This window comes from Motacilla alba, chromosome 1A (assembly GCF_015832195.1).
Source record: "Motacilla alba alba isolate MOTALB_02 chromosome 1A, Motacilla_alba_V1.0_pri, whole genome shotgun sequence".
NCBI classification, from domain to species: domain Eukaryota; kingdom Metazoa; phylum Chordata; class Aves; order Passeriformes; family Motacillidae; genus Motacilla; species Motacilla alba.
Window position 1 is genome coordinate 52,050,613 of NC_052031.1, and position 18,391 is coordinate 52,069,003.

Here is an 18,391-nt window from a genome sequence, read left to right on the forward strand (position 1 = left end):
GTGGGTCCGTCTGCCTATCTGACATGCATTTTTCTTGCACAGCTCATTCACTTGTTCCCACTGTTCAGTTTATTTTCAGGGAATGATTATTCAGTGAACTCCTATGTACAGGCTTCTGGAAAAGCCTTGTGGTATAAATTATGACTCCATTGGCAGCATTGTCAGGAAAAAAGTTGTACTTGGCAGTCACAGAAGATAATTGTAATACAAATCATGAATTCCAGCTGCATTGTACTTCCCGCCCTAAAGAGGTATTTTCATGTGGGATGTAAAATGGTCTTTTCAAAAGGTAGAGTCTGACAGGTTTGTGTGTGATGAAAGGAAAACTAGCCTCTTGTCAAACAACAGTATAATTTTTATTCATTATATGTTTAGGGTTTGGGTTTTTTCCAGCTGAATGCCAGAAAGCAGTCCAAAAATGGCAATGGAGTTCTCATAGCTTACCACTACATGCAAGCATTCAGAAATCATGAATAAAAGGAGAACTAGCAAGAATTACTCTAAAATCATTATTTTCTTAAATGAATACTATCTTCTTTTTTTTTTTTCTTTTTTTTTTTTTATTTTCATTGCTTTTGGAAGTTAACAGAGTTCATGGTTTTGAGCCATTTCCTGGGATCAAAATATTTAGAAATGTGCTTTTTCTAAACCTCAAATTTTCAGGTAGTCATATAATTTCTGAAATGAAAACTCAAGAGACAATTCTGAATGCCATCAGAGTTAATGCACCAAAAGGTGTTCTCACAGGTGAAGGCATGTGGACCTTCAGCACCAGCATTGTCTCTAGCCTAGGAGAAGGCATCCCAGCTTCAGGACTTGTGAAGAGCATTTGAGGAAGCTGCTCTTGGAGCCATAAAGCAGTATTCACATCACAGATGGACTCTCTCTATTCTTTTCTCCCAGAGAGAAATCCTGGTACTGGGGGCAGGTGGGGAGTAGGGTGCCTGCCCAAGGGAAAATGTCTCAGGAAAAGACATGGGGAATCAGGTTGTGTAATCTCTAATTCTGCGTGCATGCATAGCCTCAGCCTTCATCCCATAGGCATCCAAACGATCTGCCCACCTCTCTGGCTGTGCAGGATTTAGGGATTGCTTACTTTCACCTTGAAATGCTTGTAATGGTTGTAGTGAAATGTGCTGCTTTAGGAATGCAGCCAGATGTGGGCCTTTCCTTGTACATACTGGAAGATCCACCAAAAAATAAGGCATAAAATCCACAGAGGAATGTATGAGATTTGATTACACACATCCCAAGCGCCTAAGCCATGGCACGGACCAGGCTAGTCAGTAGGCCAGACAAAGCAGTGCAAGGATTACAGTGGATCTCAGCCAGAATATGAATAAAAAAATGGTCACACTGCTGCATGTATGACAAATCCATACTCAAGCATATGGTTGGCAATTTTACATATGGAGGAAGTTGTGGACTTGCCAGAGAGAATCTCTGTGACAACAACAACTCTGATCAATTCACTGAAAAACATCACCGACAAGAAAATCTTACAAGAATGGGACTAGTTTCGTCTAAAAAAAAATAAAATTAAAAAAAAAAATAAAATAAAAAGGAAGGGCAAGTCTTTGAGGAATAAGTCTTCAGTTTCTGCAGAAAGAAGTAATGGACACAAAAAAATTGCTGCCTTAAAAAGTCAGGGGAGAGATTTAGATTGGGCTTTGGGAAAATTTTCCATTGTTGTTAAGATACAGAAGGTACAGACTGCCTGAGGAGGTTCCTCATCTATGGAAGACAGGTTATGTAGTATCTGCACACAATGGCAGAGGCAGAGCTGGTCATGGATTAGGAAAGAGAGAAAGACTATGTGATGTCTTGAAGTCTTTCCAACACAACTTTCTGTTATTCTAGGAAAAATGCTTAAAATACACATTGAATGTGTGCTTCCCCTAAATCACTAACAGGCATAGCTACCAAGCCAGGCATTTCTACTATCGCATGATTGAAAATGACAATATCTTCCTGTTTTAATATTAGGAAACAGAAACACACACTCTAAAATAGCTCACTAAAAAGAACTCCAGCACACAGAGGACACTGATGGAAACTGAGAGTACCGTAAGGTTTAGTCCAAATGATTTGGAGAGTCTTCCAATTCTTAATACCTGAAGGAAGCATTTTTGACAAAACTGTGATCAAAGTAGCTGTGGGCATCATCTCACATCTGAGCCTCACAGAGGTATGAAATATTTCTACTCCCACAGTCATTACGTTATTCTTCAAGACAGATTGTGTCACGTTTGTCACACATGGTTTGCTCTTGCCCTGAATGTTTTTGCAGTCACTGGCACTGCTGTAAAGTATAAAACACCATCAGGCTAATGCAATGCCTTCTTCTGTTCCATGATTCCTAATGCAAATTACTCTGCAAGGCCATGGGATCTGGGCTCTCCTGTTTTATGCATAGTTACTTGTTACTCTATCTTCATGGGCTGCTTTCAAAGACCTCTTTGTCTGCAAGGTAAACTCAGGCTGGAGATGATCTCAGAGCTGAAATCCCAGCCAAGGGAAGTCATTGGGCTACAAAACCCACAAAGTTAAAAATACAGGGAGCACTGGAAAATCAACAGGAAAAAATTTCTGCTGACTGAAGGTTTAAGCCTTCTTCCAAAAGCCAGCTAGCAGCACCCTGTTGGATGGAACAAAGCAGCTACACGAAAGGAGCAGCATTCCTTAACTTTTCAAAGCATAAGTGAATGCCAGGCAAAGGTCAGGATTGTCCCTCAGCTCTGATTGTAGATCTGGACGTTTTGGGAGTGAGATAGCTGAATCCCCCAGACCCTCTCTACACTTCTCTCTCCTTGCCAGGGTTCCCTGGACAATGGTTGCCAAAGGGGATTTCTCCTTTTCTTCTGGGTCTTGACATTAGCAGGGCCTGAAATTGGTCCTGGCAGTTTGGCATGCAGTACTCACCGGCTCGGGGGTTCTCAGGCCTGTTTGCAGGTCAGGTGTCTGAGCACAGCTTTGTTTGGCCTGACTGCCTCAGGAAAACGCCTGTCAGACCAACTTAGTCAGACTGCAAGTGCCCCTCGCCGAATGAAGACTGCCCATTTTCACCCCCATCAAAGAGGAGTGTTAAGCACTTTACTACAAACCATCTTGGAAAAAAATTTGGAAGAAAGGCATAAAAAACATGAAAACACAGACCTTCAAAAATCCCTTTCTTGCACTGGTATTCACATCAGATGATGCATTCTTCAGCAACAGAAGCTGGAGGTCCAGCTCAACAACAGTCTGCTTTCAGAGTGGGACATCTCTGAGGCATATGGGGACACAGAGGTGGAAAAAACATCCTTTCATCTCCCCAGTCCACAGAGCCTCTGGAGCTAATGTGTAAACTAGAAATCTTGCCATGACCCGTTGGGGAGATCACTGATGGTGCCCCGAGCATCTGATCTTACTGAGTTTGTCCTAGGTGGATTCCTCTCCTCCTAGGTCTCCTGAGATTTTTCAAATGTATAAAAGGCAGGTGCCTTTCATGGGTACAAGTTTTCTCATCTCTGATCTGGTAGGGTCACTGAGGAAGCGTGGCTGTGGCCGAGGCAACACAGTGCAATCTCTCATGAGTAAAATCCAGGCAGTCACCTGAACCACTGCCAATCCCTCCCTGTGAGCATGTCTGTGTGAGTGTTTGTGTTTGAAGCAGAATTTATTTCTTCGCAGTAGGAATTTTCCCCCTCTTTTCATTGTAATTGGGAGTTACAATGGTGTAAGATCGTGTAAGGGTGTTGCTTTAAAAAGTTTACGCTGAGCTGCAGACATGAAATCTCATTACATCATCGGGTCACCAGTCCACAGCCATTGCTTTAAAATTACATGAATTTTAAAAGGAAAGTTGGAAATTATTTTTTCATTTGTCATCTGGCCTTTGAGCCTTTACAGGTGCACCAGCTCTCCATTGGCAAGCTTTTTCCATGAGTTCATGAGGACAAAATACAATTTTTTTTTTCTTTTTTTTTTTTTTTAATGCATAAAAGTTGTTCCTGGCACTATCTTTTGGTTTCAACTAATAGAAGTAGCACAAGAACATTAAACAGTACAAGGATCTCAATAAAGTCATAAGTATTAGCAACACCATCAAAGTGTTCTGGTATTAGACAGCTACTGGTTAGAAGATGATTTTACTGCTGCCCAGTCTTCATCATACTAAGTCTGAAAAAATGCCTTAAAAGGAAGGGGGAAAAAACTGCTCAAATGGAGAAGACTAAATTTTCTGTCTCAAAAAATAAAAACTCTTTGTTAATATTTATCATAATCACCCCTGTATCTTTTGCTCCCCATGGCTGAAATATCCCTTGCCAACCTTTCCAGCCTTGCAAGTCATGCCTCTTTTAAAATACAAAGTGTTTTAATGATTGAGAAGCTCTCTTAATAACTTAACCAACTTTGCTAACTCTTTAGTAGTAAAAATCTTAGTGAGCAAATTGCATGAGGTGACCTCTGCTTATCACCTTCCTGCAACATAATGAGGTTTAAAAAGGTTTAAATCTTTTGTATTAGGTTTATAGCTGGCCAGTGTCATGGCAGTCACTCAGACATAATTCTAAATGGAATAGTGGAAACTTGGAATTTGAATTCAAACGACCTTACATGTTTTTATTATTATTGTTATTATTTTTATTATTCTTTCCTGTGTGCATTTTTCAGCCTGCTCATTCTTAATTCCTTCAGTACTTATTACTGCAATAAGTCTAATCCTGTGTAATTTTACACCCCAAGTGTTGGAGCCATAAATACTTCTGCAGTCTCTCAGGGCAAACCAGCTATAATTGGATCTCCAGTTGCCTCACGTAAAAAAAAAAAAAAAAAAAAAAAAAAAAAAAAAAAAAAAAAAAAAAAAAAAAAAAAAAAAAGGCACATTCCAGACAAAGAAAATTCTGCATCCATCTGTGTCTGTGTGTTTGTGTTTCTGCCACCCTTGAGTAACATTTTGTCCTTTTGCTCCACTCCAGGCTGAGTTCTCAGAGTTGAACCTTGCTGCTTATGTCATGGGTGGTTGCATGGTGGACATGCAGGTCATGAGGAACGGCACCAAGGTGGTCAGGTGAGGAGCACCAGCTGGTCTTGGAAACTGGGCTGTGTGGATCAATGTTGGGGCAAGCAGGTTGGCCTCATAGGGTGACAAATATTTGAATCAGGGCACCACAATCCTGGTAGCTTCAAGGATTCTTGGAAGTGATGAAAAGACTGGCCTGACTCTGGTGGGATTGTATCAGGTCTCAGGTGTACATTATGCTATACAGTAATTGTTTCTGGTCTAGACCCTTCATGCAACAGCAAATGTTTCCTTCTCAGGTTCTTTAAGCCTCCAGACTCCCAATAAAAGGGACAACAGATTTTCTTCTCCCTTGATTTTTCTCTCCTTCTCTGTCAACTAACCCTCATTTTAAGCAGTGGTTCTAATTCATTAGCCTACCTGTCTTGGGCCCTGATCCCAGTGGACTGCCCTTGCAATAGCCATTAAGCCCAGATGACCAGATCAAAAGCAGCCCTGAGAAGAAGGACTTGAGGGTGTTGGAGGATGAGAAGCTTGACATAAGCCAGCAGTATGCTCCCACAGCCCTGAAAGCCAACCACATCCTGGGCTGCCTCCAAAGAAGCATGGCCAGCAGGGCAAGGGACAGGATTCTGTCCATTTGCTCTGTTCTAGTGACCCCCCACCTGAAGCACTGCATCCAGCTCTGGGGCACCCAATGTAAGAAGGACATGGAGCTCTTACAGCAAGTCCAAAGGAGGGCCTTGATAATTATCAGGAGGTTGAAACACCTCTCCTATGAAGACGGGCTGAGAGTTTGGGTTGTTCAGCCTAGAGATGAGAAGGAGAGACCTTATGGGACTTGCAAGTACCTAAAGGGTACTACAGTAGAGCTTTGCAAGGACATGCAGTGATAGGACAAGGGGGAATGGCTTTAAACTGAATAGAGGTGGATTTAGGCTATATACCAGGAAAATATCTTTTACTGTGGGGGTGGTGAGGCATGGGCAGACTGCAGAAAAGGTGTAGATGCCTATGCCTGGCAATGCTCAGTGTTGGATGGTGCTTTGAGCAACCTGGTCTAGTGGAAGGTGTCCCTGCTCATGGCAAGGGGGCTGGAACTAGATCATCTTCAAGGTCCCTTCCAATGCAAACTATTCTGTAATTGTAAGATCCTGATGCTTGTAGCCTGATTTGCTCCTGAAATACCACTTTTTTCTTTATGGGAGATTCCCAGTGCTCTGGCATTGCCCTGTGGTATATCTCAGAGGCAATACCTATCTCTGTTTGATGGGGATCTCTGTCCTACTAGCATTACTTCATAATTGCAGTCATTGCAAGCAGACTCTTTTCCCAAGCAATGCTTCGCCAATCACACACCCAATTCACTTCCCAAAAGCATTGCTCCCCTTCTTTAAAGCACCAGGGTAACAGCAATTTGGAGGAATGCTAGATGCATCTTTACAAGTTCTATGTAAAGAATAGTATCACATCTGTGTATATGATGCCTCTGTTTACCTTCACCAATATTACCTTCCACCCTGTTATTCCCAAGCCCTCATCTTTAGGGGTTCCTGTCATTACAACTCTACATTTGATGCAATAGCTTTTCTCTGTTTGTGTTGAAATCTCATTATTGTTCCAAATTAATTTTTTTTTAGCCACCCTGCTTCTTTTTGTACAGTTCCTTTGCACTTTTTGGTGTATTCAGGATCTTCGAGTTTAATACTGTTGACATCTCTAATCAATGCTTTTGTCTGTTTGCAACTAGTTCAAAGTCAGAAGTAGAGACACATAATGTAGCATGCAGTGATATTTTTGAAAGAGATTATTAGAACAGCTGAAAAACTGTAATTTTGAGCATGCTGGCCTCAGTTTAATTTCTTAAAATCTCATTTCCAGTCCAAACAGTGCAAAGCAAAACATGTCACTGTCAATTAGCTATGACTGTGGTCCATCAATTCATTTCAGGTCTTGACATCTCTCTTAGTACATCCACAAGTCTCCATTTGTTCTTTGGTAAAATTTCACGAGCCTCTGCTAAAAAACCTTTAAAGCTGTGTCTGTTACATGCATTTGTTTCCTCCCTGTCAGTTTCTGAGTGAAACAAAGCATTATGTCCCATGAACCAGCCGCTGGAGCACTCATCAGACAGTGTGCAGTGCTAATGCACTCCTGTGTTCACTTGCTCATGGTGCTGGAAGGTTTCCCAAGAGCCATTTCCTAGGTTGATCACATCTTCATTTTCCTTCCTGTGTCTTTCCTCTCAAAGCCATTCATACATCTGGCAGAAAGATCTTGAGCTATTAAACTGAAACTGAAGACAAAATTTATTTTACAAAACTGTCTGGGGCATGGTGTTCATGTTTCTGCTCACAGTGAACACACAGGTATTCCAGCTACTATTTTTGCATGGATATTTATATGTGAATTATGTAGAGTTTTGAATGGCATTAGCTCAAGAGGGTTTTTGTGTTTGTTTGTTTTTATTCCTGCATGTTTAAGGACACATTTGCATTGTGGGAAGCAGATTTGGTAAATATACACTTGTCTGGACATGCAGTTCATGTAGCATATGCTACATGCCATAATCAACCAGCAAATATTTGTTTACCACCTGTGCTGATATGCCCCTGTTGTGCCCAGCTCAGTAAGTTTAAGAGTTCAGGTCAGCCAACTTCCACAGCCACTCCTGTAATACTCTAGAAGGTATAGAAATTAAAACTCTTTTTCACTTTAGAAAGCAAATTGTGGAACTGAGCTGTGTAGAGGCACCCTAACCCATCCACATGGGTACAGCTTCTTCCCACTTCCTTCAAGTCCCACAATCCCATCCACAGCCATGTCCTGCCTGGCTACAGACACCTTTCGGAGTGCCCAGCCACAGGGAGACATCTTCGACTCACATGCGTGCACCAATCCTGCTGCTGCTGTCATCTTTTTTCCATCACTTACTTGGCCTCTGTTAATTATTGAGCAAAACATTCAGTCAAAATTCAGAATGCTTCTAAATTGTGAAATATAATACTCATCTTATTTTTTGAATACCGAGAGTCATGGAAATCCTACTGACAATTTATTAGGAGATAAATACGACACCATCTTGCTAACAGGCACATTTGGGATCCCCCCTGCAGGAGCCCTGCCTGCTTCACATTCCTCTTCAAAGGGAGAGCAATAGCATGTAGCAGTTTAGGGGAAAGAGAGTGAATATATTACAGACCAGTAGACTTAAATCACTGAAATAATAAATTTCTTAGAAGCAACAATTAATATTAATTTTCATATTAATATTAAGCAACAACTGGGCTGCCCTCTGCAATTTGACATTACGTTTACTGATAAGCTGTCTAACAATTTATTAGCCTATTGAATTCCATCATTTTGCAGCAGGCCTCCTAGTTATTTCTTTAAACTAGAAATACCATATAGCACCTGCAAAGCAAAGTTTAAACCAATTTTTTTTTCTGCTGATCACTTGGTATTTTCTGACACCTTGGAGTTAAGACATTCTTTCACACTGCATGTCAACTGATTTGAACTGCACCAGAAAAAAATTGTGGTTCTTTTACCAGGAAGATAAATCCCCTAGTAAGAAGGTATACCAGTCCTTAAAGCCTTCCACTTACCACTTTTGCCTCAGGACAATTAAAAAAAAAAAAAGAAAAAAAGGTGCTTTAGAAATATTATTGGCAATTACAGAAAGCAAAGATATGGACATACACATGACTCCTAGCCTGTGCATCTTGAAATAAGTAGCTACAAGTAAGTTAGCAAACAATCTAACTGAAGCCAGACATTACTTTGCTTGTCTGAGTTTTAAAACAAATGTGTCTCCAAGAATTTAATTTTACAGTAACAATGTTCTGGGTCTCCAGCTTCTCTTTTTTAGCTACTACATTTTGCACATCTGTAGGAGGAGGTGGAGGATTTGCGATAGTGTCAGCAAAATGTGCTACTGGAGACAGAGGCTACCATCTAACAAATCTAAAAAACTGCATCTGTGTTTTCTGTGCCAGCTCCACCATGGTTTGTGAAGGCTCCATCAGCCTGTTCAGCACATCTCCTTCAGAGAGCTGGCCATGAAGTATCTTGTGCAGCCTCTAGCAAGCACTGTTCCATGTCAGTGCCCTGTAACCCTTGTCCCGATTGAGGACACTGGTGGGATGAGCTGGGCACCAGGAGCAGTGTTGGCTTCAGCCAGGACTGGTGGGGTGGGGAATCTCCCACATATTGGTCCTTGTTACCCCAGCACTTATTTGAAAAAATTGGCAGCAGACCTTCCTTATTGAAAAGTTAAATATGGGAAGCAGGAGGTAGTGTTTATTCATCCCAAAGGATCCCTCACCAACTTAGACAGAGCAACTCTTACAACAGAGAAATGGAATCATTTCTGGGTGCAAAGTACTGGTGGAGTACTAAAGAGTGTGTAAAAACAAGTGTGGGTTCATGCCTACTTTTAAAACACTTGGGTGGATTCTTCATCCTCTTCCCAGTGCATACACAGCCTCCTTTTGGACAGGTCTACCCACACAAACAGAAAGAGACAGAGTGAACCATCTGGAATCTAATTTACTCTAGAAAGCTCTTGGACTGTGTCACTTTTACTGGGGTTAGATGTGAGGAAGGGGATTTTTTATTTTCACATTCCTCTGAAGGGCCCTTCATATCAATATTTTGGCAGTGTAAAGAGACTGTCAGTGTTGGCACTGCACTGAGATGCATTTATGCTTCCAGGATATTATAAAAGTGTCTAAGTAGAAATGAAAATTTGGGCTGTGTCTGTTTCTGACAGCAACATTTAGACTCCCAGACTATGATCTCAGGTTCTGTATTCAGTTAAATGCTTGACTGTTGGGCTTCAACAGACTTCAGCTATTAATTCCAGTAGATATAAGGCAGGGATATGTTGAAAATCTGGACAGCTCTTTTACCTGGGGAATACTAATGTCTTTGGGAGCATTTCAGACCTTTAAAGATATAAATTAATCATGCACCAGACTGCTCTCATCTCCTGTCTCCCTGCAGAGCTTCCTCTTTTGCCATTGGGGCCAATCATCCAGGACAGAAAGCATATTTCCATGTTTGCATGGGATCTATCAGAGTGGTGGCCATACCTCTTAGAGTGTGGTACACAGGCTCCATGCAACTCCACAGCACAGACAACAGCTGGTGGACCAGGAGATGCCCAGGGTCTGATGTGGGGAGGACCCTGAGAGGAGAAATGGCCCTGGCAAGTGTAGAGGGGTGTCCAAAATGGCAGCAAAGAGCAACAGCACCCACGACAAAGCCTTGCTATGGGGAAGATCTCTGCCATGGAATGATGTTTAGCCCTACAAGACTTACCTGAATGTGGCCTGTGTGTCTCACCCCTGCTCACCCTGGATGATGTGCCCTTGCTACTCACAGCCGTGGTCAGTGAATTCTCCGGTTTGTCCACATAAGCCCATTCATTCCTGTAGTTAACACTGATATTCCTGTTGCTTCCAGCTCATTCAGTGCTTCTACGATTCCCTGTACTGTGACAACAGGACAGCAGCCTGTTGAATCACCATCCCCAAAATCCCTGATAGCGCTTTTTCCCATAAGCATTTTTTCACACTGAAAGCTACAGTACGGTCACAGCCTGAGGAGGCAAATCCTTTTAGGTGGGAGAGGTAGAGAAGAAACTGGCCGACCCATAGATGTTTCCCTGCTATTCAGAGCTTGCAGGCTTCAAGAGATGTGTAGTCTGACTAAAAAAAGATGTGTCTGCTCCAGGATGCCAGACTCTTTAAAGCCCAGTGAGACCACTGTCCTCTGCCCGCTGCATTTTTCCCATCCCCATCGGTTCACACACCCCAAAGGTCCATTGAGAAGCAGATGCCTGAAAGGGGCATGGAGGTTTTCTATCCTACAGAGGCCATGCTTGCTCACCACACAGTAGTTGCACATTGATAGAAGGATGTTTTCTTGTCTCTCCAGGACAGCTTGTTCACAAGAGTTGATGGTTTCTTGTAGTTCTTCTACAGGACAATGCCCAGGAAGGTCATGGGAGTAGCTGCTGTTCGTGGACGCTGATGTAACAATTATTGGTAGGCAGTAGGTCATTGTCCAGCTTCTCATGTTCCAGGAAGCTTGTGCCAAAGACAAACTCCAGACAAATGACAAAATTTGCCATTGTCAAATTCCTGTCTTTTTTATTTAAGTCTTGATCCTAATTAAGGTCTTTTATGAAATGCCTTTTTCTAGTTGTTGTTTCAGGGGTTGGGGTGTTGTTGTGTTGGTTTGTTGGTTGGTTGGTTGGTTGGTTGTTTTGCTGCTTCCAAACCAAATTTCTGCAATTTTCTGTAAAGCTGCAAATAGGAGAAAAAATGGCAGAAACTGATAGGGAAAGTTTCAGTTTCTAGCAGCTAGATGGAAAAATATGTTGAACTCATGGTTCTCCCAAGTTTCGCAGAAAGTGCCACACAGTGGCACACAATATGTGCTATGTATTTAACACTGAGAAACATTTGGGCAATATTTTTTATTGATGGCATAGCAATCCATAAAGGTAATGGAGAAGTGTGTGTAAGAAGCCTGTAAGCTTTTGAAAATTCAGTTTAGGCAAGGGACCAGTGTGCCTAATGACCACTTTCCTCACTGATATACCCTGCAGAGACAATGAGCTGGGGCTAGGTGTGTAACAGGGTATACACCCTGGCAAGCCACAGTTACATATGAAGCAATTTAACACCTCTAGTAAACATTTATAAACTAAGAAATTATTCCCATATGGAGGAGGATCTAACATTGTTTTTTTCACTAATATCTCGGCTCTCTTCACCTGCCTGTTCCTGTCCTCAATTTTTTTATTTGTTTTGTTTTGTTGGGTTTTTTTTTCAATTTTTCTTTTACCAGGAAGTACAAAAGAGAAAAGACAGTGGAGTGTGATGATTTATGTATTTATTCTCAATTACTTCCACCTCAGCTCCTGCTGCTAAACAGCTGCTTGGAGGCCTGCTTCTCCCCTTTGGATTTGCTGATGTCCCAAATGAATAATGTCCCTGTTCACCTCCCTGGCAGCTGGCGCCCAGCCGACGTGCAGGCAGGATGCTGACAGTTATCAGGAAAATATTTGGCATGCAGGCAGCTGCCAGAAAGAAAAAGTCACTCTGAGCAGATGAGGGTGGGGAGCATTTCAGATACTAAACTACTCCCCAACCCTTTTTTTGCATTAACAGTAATTCTTTCCAGTAAGGAATAAGCCGCCAAGGTCTGGAGCAGTCGATAATTAGTTAATCCAGGATTAAATACAAGAATTATTCAAAACTTTTGCACATTGTTTCAGTCCTGATCAACTATTTTTTTTTTATCAATCCTGCCATAATTTGTCTCCTTTCCACATGGGTTTTTCCTAAGGCTTCTTCCAGAGAATAGCAATCATCCTAGTGTCACCTCAAAGTTGGCCCTGCAATGAGCATGGTGTTGGGACAGATGGTTTCCAAAGATCTTCTCCAACCTAGATTACTCTGACTTTATTCTGTGATGTTGGAAAGTATTTGGATCACCTTCTGTAAAAGCTTAGGATCACAAGAATTTTGAAGGCAAGCTGGTGTTGGCAGGTGTGGTTGTTACTACTTTCAGGCTTTGTCTGAGTCCACATGCTTTTCCTTGTCAATGTCAATCAGTTTAGAAGTAAAACATATGGTAGACTTTTGAGACTGCCAGACTACAGTTCAGAGAGTGTGTGACATGATTTAATGGTTAGCTGAGCATTGACCTGTGGCTGAGAAGCAAATCAGAGCATCTTCCAGGTTGTCCTCATCTGCCTACAGTGGTATTGGTCCTACTGCAACTGTGATTCCTGGCTCCTGCTGCTTTTGCTGCACTAATCTCCCACACCTCCATGTTTTTTACTCAGCCATTCTCTATTATAATGTTAAAAAAAAAACCTGCTTCTCTCCTCCAGCCTAGTAAGGAGAGATTATTCTTTATTCTATGTTTCTTTCCTTTTTTTTTCTAAAACCAGCTCTGTGTTATCTTATTTATATGAGCAGTCACATTTGTTCTTTCTTTGAATAACTTCAGCAGGGTTTATTTCTTTCTGTAGAAAATATGACATGAGGTTTTGACTGAAATTACTTCATTTCTTAGCAAATTTTTCACTTTACTAAAGCAACAAACAGAATATTAAATCTAATGCTGAGATAGGGGAAAATGTCATTGATTTCATATTAATTTTCACTAATTTAATAACAATTCTATTAACACTGAAGCAACGCACAAAAAGAACTTGTTCCTATTTGTAAATGCCATTTTCTATTAGGTGTCAGACACCTGAGGCACTGCATATTTGGAGGGATTTTTTGCACTTCTTGGGCAAAAGTTGCAGCTTCTTATGGCTTGGACTTGTGCCTCAGATGCTTCCCTGAAGGCTTCATTAATTGCCAGTAGTGCAAAACTTGTTGTATCATTTTGCTAAATTATGCAGTTCTCTTCTTCTCTTTGTCATGCCAGATAGGAAAGGCTTTGGAAGGGAATTTAGTCAGAGTATCTTGATCCCTGGGAAGTATCTGAAAGCTGAATGAGGTCTCCTAGAATAATGGAAGGCAGCCAGAACCTGAAGTGAGGATGTCGTCTTCAACGTCCTGGGAAGATCTTTTTCTATTGACAAGGGCAAAGTGTCTTGTAAGACTGTCAGTCTTCTAAAAAGAGAGCAGGAGAGCCCATCCTTCTCCAACAACACCAGGAAAAAGCTCTCTCACCCATCATGGGGCTGAAATATAAATCACCCTTTGGCTGCAAATGATTATGCACAGTGGAAGGGGTCATACAGAAGTATTTTGACAATCACAGAATTGGTTGGGAAAGACCTCTAAGAACATTGATCCACCATTAATGAGCACTGCCATTTTCACCACTAAATCACACCCCTAAGTGCCATATCCACAAACTCTTTGAACAGTTCAAGGGGTGGTGACTCAACTACTTCCCTGGGCAGACTGTCTCAATGTTTAAAAACCCATTCCATGAAGAAATTTTTCCTGATATTCACTAAAGCTCTTCTGGCACAACCTGAGGCCATTCTCTCTTTTCCTAAACCTTGTTACCTGAGAGAAGAGGCTGATCCCCACCTCACTACAACAATACGTTCCAGCACCTCATGTCTTTATTTCAGTGAGGGACTCAACACTGAACACAGGATTGAGGTGTGGCCTCATCAGTGCTCAGCACAGGGAGACAATCTAATGTGTTGATCACACTATTTCTGATGCAAATAGTGTATTCTTCTGTGTTCTTTCTTCATGCCCTCGAATCTCTTCGTGCTTCAGTGAGAAAAGCTCAGACCGGGAAGCAAGCCAGAATTATGGCTATATGCAGAAATAAGAAATAAGAGATCTCTTTAAGGCATGAAACCTCACAGCAAGAATTGTTGTCAATATCTTCTCTACCACAAAGCAGGCTGGGGAGCTGCTTTCTGCACAGAAATGTTATTGATTGTTATTCATTTTGCCTCTGGTCTCCGTTTCTCCGTACAGGCTCTGGTGCTCTTCAGCTGATGTTTATTCTCAGCTAGTCCTAGGCCTGGCACTCCACTGCCTTGTTCTCAGTATCCATGGGAACATTCACATTGTTCCACAGCTCAAAACAGGGATTCAGTGTCCACCTTCGCTTTAGAGATTCACTCCTCATCTGCTGCATGAGAGAGTGCCCTGCCTTCCCACAGGACACAGAGTTTGAGAATAGACTTTTCCACATGAATTCTGTATTCTTGTGTCCATCGTCTAAGTGGAGAAATTCTTTCTTTCCCAGGATCTGAAAAGACAGCTTTTTTCCTGAGCTTTTGGCTGGCAAAAGGAAAGCCAATGAAGGCAGTTTCCCAGCCACTCCCCCTCTCAAAAAGCTGGATGTAGAGAGACATGCCCGGAGCTCCTCCCTCTCCAGGCACCATAGCTGCTCAGTAACTCAGCACAGATACCGAGCCCTGGTCCTAAGTAGCTGGTTAATCCTTCTTGGGGACCTGTGCCTGCCTCCATGGTGCTTTCTACACAGCAAGTCCAGCAGAATGGAGCAGCTCAGACTTTCCAAGATTTGCATTCACTTGCTGTTTCTCAGCAGGGGTCACCACTTGCCTCATCCCCATTGATACCAGGGAGGTCCATAAATCAGCTGCACAGCGATAGCACAGCCCTCATGGTGCTCATTATGCATCTCGCTGCTGGAGGAAAGCACCACCTTTGGTGCCAAGTACATTGGGGAACATGCCTAGGCTTAAAAAACTCCATGGGAGGGAATCACAACATTTCTACAGCTTGGCCTCTTGCATCACAAAAGCTGAGCATGCTCCTCATCGTGTCTCAGGCGGGTGATAACAAACATCCAAGGTCAACAAACAAAATGAACAGCTTTAAAACAACAAAGCTGTGCTGGGGTTTGTGTACAGTGTTTGTTGCCACAATCTGGCCCAGAGTCACCATCTCATATTTCCCTGCCAGAATGATGGAAATATAAATAGGGGCTATAAACCCAAAGTATTTCCAGCTCATTCATCCAAAGGATAGAAATTATAGTCTCTTAGCAAGGAAAATGTTCGAGGGTAGTGAGGTAATGGGACTTGGTTACAGAGCTCATTTCTGTGAAAATCTTTAATACAGCATGGAAATTTTTCAATGTCCTTGATGCAACCTCTGTTAACTTGTAAAATAATCCCTTCTTTCCATGGAAAAGCCCCTTCCTTCAAGAATGAGCTGCTGAGCTCCATTTTGGGAACCATTTCTTTCCAGCTGCTATTTCCAGATATTTTTGAATGGCTTTGAAGACAGAGTGTCAGCAAGGAATAAAATCTGATTGCTTGAAAGATAATCCATTGCCTGCTGGCTTACCTAGAAAGGGCCTCACTTTTCTGTGCATTAGCTGAGCACTGCTGCTGTTGAACCATAGGAGTCCAAGCTCCACTCTTGCTAAATTATATTCTGGAAGTCCATGCCATGAGTCACAGCAGCGTATGAGGGGCTCTGCTCATTTGATTAATTACATTGCCATGCCTGCCCTTCACTTGTTGACTCACAGCCATAAGAGCCTGGGATGTGCTGCGTATGTAGTAAACTGATTAAAGGGGGATAGTGTGTCAATGTATGGATGTGTACGAGAGCTTTTTGAAATCCCTTATGATCTTCCCACCCACTGGGCATTGCTTCAATACGGAGCTCAATCATCAGGAAACAAACTTGCTCCCTCATCTGCATTGCACATTGCAAGGAGCTTGCCAAGTACAGCCAAGCTTTTAGAAAGAAAGGAGAATCCCCCACCAGTGAATTTATGACCCTTGGCTCTGCTTGTGGTTTGTTCCTGTGCATGCCTGAGTGACATGGAAACTGCAGAAAATCTGTTTGGCCTGTTTCTATGCTCTCACGCTTGCAGCTACTTTGGATTTTTCCTTTTTTTTAAAGGACTAGTGGGTTTTGTTGGATTTGTTACATTATAACACAAGCAATACACCCTGAGAGGCCCAAGTGAAGAGCAGCACCTGCTAATGAAAAGAAAGGGGAAGGATGGAAAAGAAACAAGGAGTGGTTAGAAGTGCTTCTGGAGCATTGGAAAGTATTCTCCTCATCTCTTCCAGGTCTTTCAAGCCGGATTTTGTCCTGATCCGCCAGCACGCCTACAGCATGGCACTGGGGGAAGACTTCCGCAGCCTCATCATTGGCCTCCAGTACGGCGGCGTCCACACGGTCAACTCCCTCTACTCCATCTACAACTTCTGCAGCAAGCCCTGGGTGGTAAGTGATGATCCAGCTCTGCTGCATGTCAGCACTGCAGAGGAGATCTCTGGTACTGATAGAAAGCCCAGCTCACCTTCCAGGAGTTTCAAAGGAGTTGGTCTCTTTAGGTTAAAATCTAAACAACCTTAGGAATCCAGATGGGAGTTGTTGGAGGAAAGAACCTACCACCACTACTTCTCTATCAGCCTCTAGTTGCATCAAGGCGCTATTTCTTCAACCTGAGCAAGATGTTTCCCTTGTCCCAGACTCAAAAGGATCACCAACAGCTGACTGTGCAGCAGCACCTAGATTTCTTTTAAGACATGGGAAGGACCCACATGGGAAGAGGTAAAGAAAATCAGTCCAGTCAGGGTCAAATCACCACACATGTAGAATTTCTCCACAGTCCCAGAACAAAATGCAGTATTATCATAAACTGTAGGTTCATTGACCTGAAACACTGCACCTTGCAAAGACTTAGGCTGGGTCAGCTCCTGATGAGGCAAGGCAATATTTTGATATTTTGCACTGGAAAATCCCTTCGTCCATTCTTTAAATTTTGTCAGGTTCACATGAGAATCTCAGAAAACTTTGAAAAATATTATCATTGGATTTTATCAGCCCCAAATCCCCAGACCATTTCTATGACCAGCTCCAAGGCAGCTGTAGCTGCAGAGGCAGGAGAGTTGGAGAGATAAGTTGGCCATGAGTCACAAGAGTAAGGCTGGCCATGGCAGCATCTGCAGGAGAAAGTCAGATCCAACCATTTTGGAATTGGCGTATGGGTTTTCCAAGCAGTTTTGTCCCAAAATGTCTTCTCTGATCACTGATGCTTCCAGAATGGAAATTTCCCTTCATTCTTCAAAGCAGCAAGCTACAGCTATATGGATGTGAGAAGGAGATGGGGCTTTCCAATATGACACCATGGAAAACTTTTAGATGCATTTTCAGGAATTCCCTTACTCATTGAACAAATCGAGGAGGGGTGAGATGGATTTTTATAGCAAATGATAACTATCTTCCTCATCACCTAATTAAGTGGGGTTTTATTGTTGTTTTTCTCCTTGGAATAAATATCCTAGTGGTTCTCAGTGTGTTGGTTGGTAGCTCAAGTCCAGATGAGGTCTCAGACTTTTATTTCCTTGATTGGGCAGTGTTGGATTTAAGTAATTTCTTACTAAAATGATACCAGTGTAATAAACAGAGTCTTTTCAGTTTTCACCCCTTTTACAACATTTGTGGGGTTTGTTGAGACCAAAAGAAAGATCTTGTCTTTTTCAAAAATGTTGCATTGGCCCTGATGACCAGACAAAAAGCCTCCACATTTACACTGCCTTTTGCTGACAGTCATGTGGTCCATTCCATCTGATTTTGGGGTCAAGTCAGTCAGGGCTTAGTTGACACTTTGCAACTCATGCCTTATAATTACGTTTCTGATGGTGTGAAGGGGCCTCAAGAAGTGAAAGGCCTATATTTAGGCATCTAAAATAAAAGAAAACAAACAAACTTAGCACATTAAAAAAAGAAAAAAAAATAGTAGTGCTGGAAAGGCAGTGTGGGAGAACTCAGCTCTGCCAGCAGCTTGGCTCCAGCTACTCTGGGTCTGGTTGTGCCATGCTTTCCTCACAGGGAATACAGCTGGCACAGACAGCCTTCCCAGAGGAGCCAAGGAAACCACTTG

General features: G+C 42.3%; 1 protein-coding gene across 4 annotated transcripts in view; it reads left to right on the forward strand.

The window, feature by feature from the left end:
* Nucleotides 1-18,391, forward strand: part of SYN3 (synapsin III) — a 245,530-nt gene that overhangs the window by 91,813 nt on the left and 135,326 nt on the right. For all 4 annotated transcript variants that reach the window (XM_038155135.1, XM_038155134.1, XM_038155133.1 and 1 more), the window contains 2 exons: nucleotides 4,962-5,053; nucleotides 16,572-16,728. In XM_038155135.1, the coding sequence (XP_038011063.1) occupies nucleotides 4,962-5,053; nucleotides 16,572-16,728 (249 nt within the window). The remainder of the gene's footprint in view (nucleotides 1-4,961; nucleotides 5,054-16,571; nucleotides 16,729-18,391) is intronic.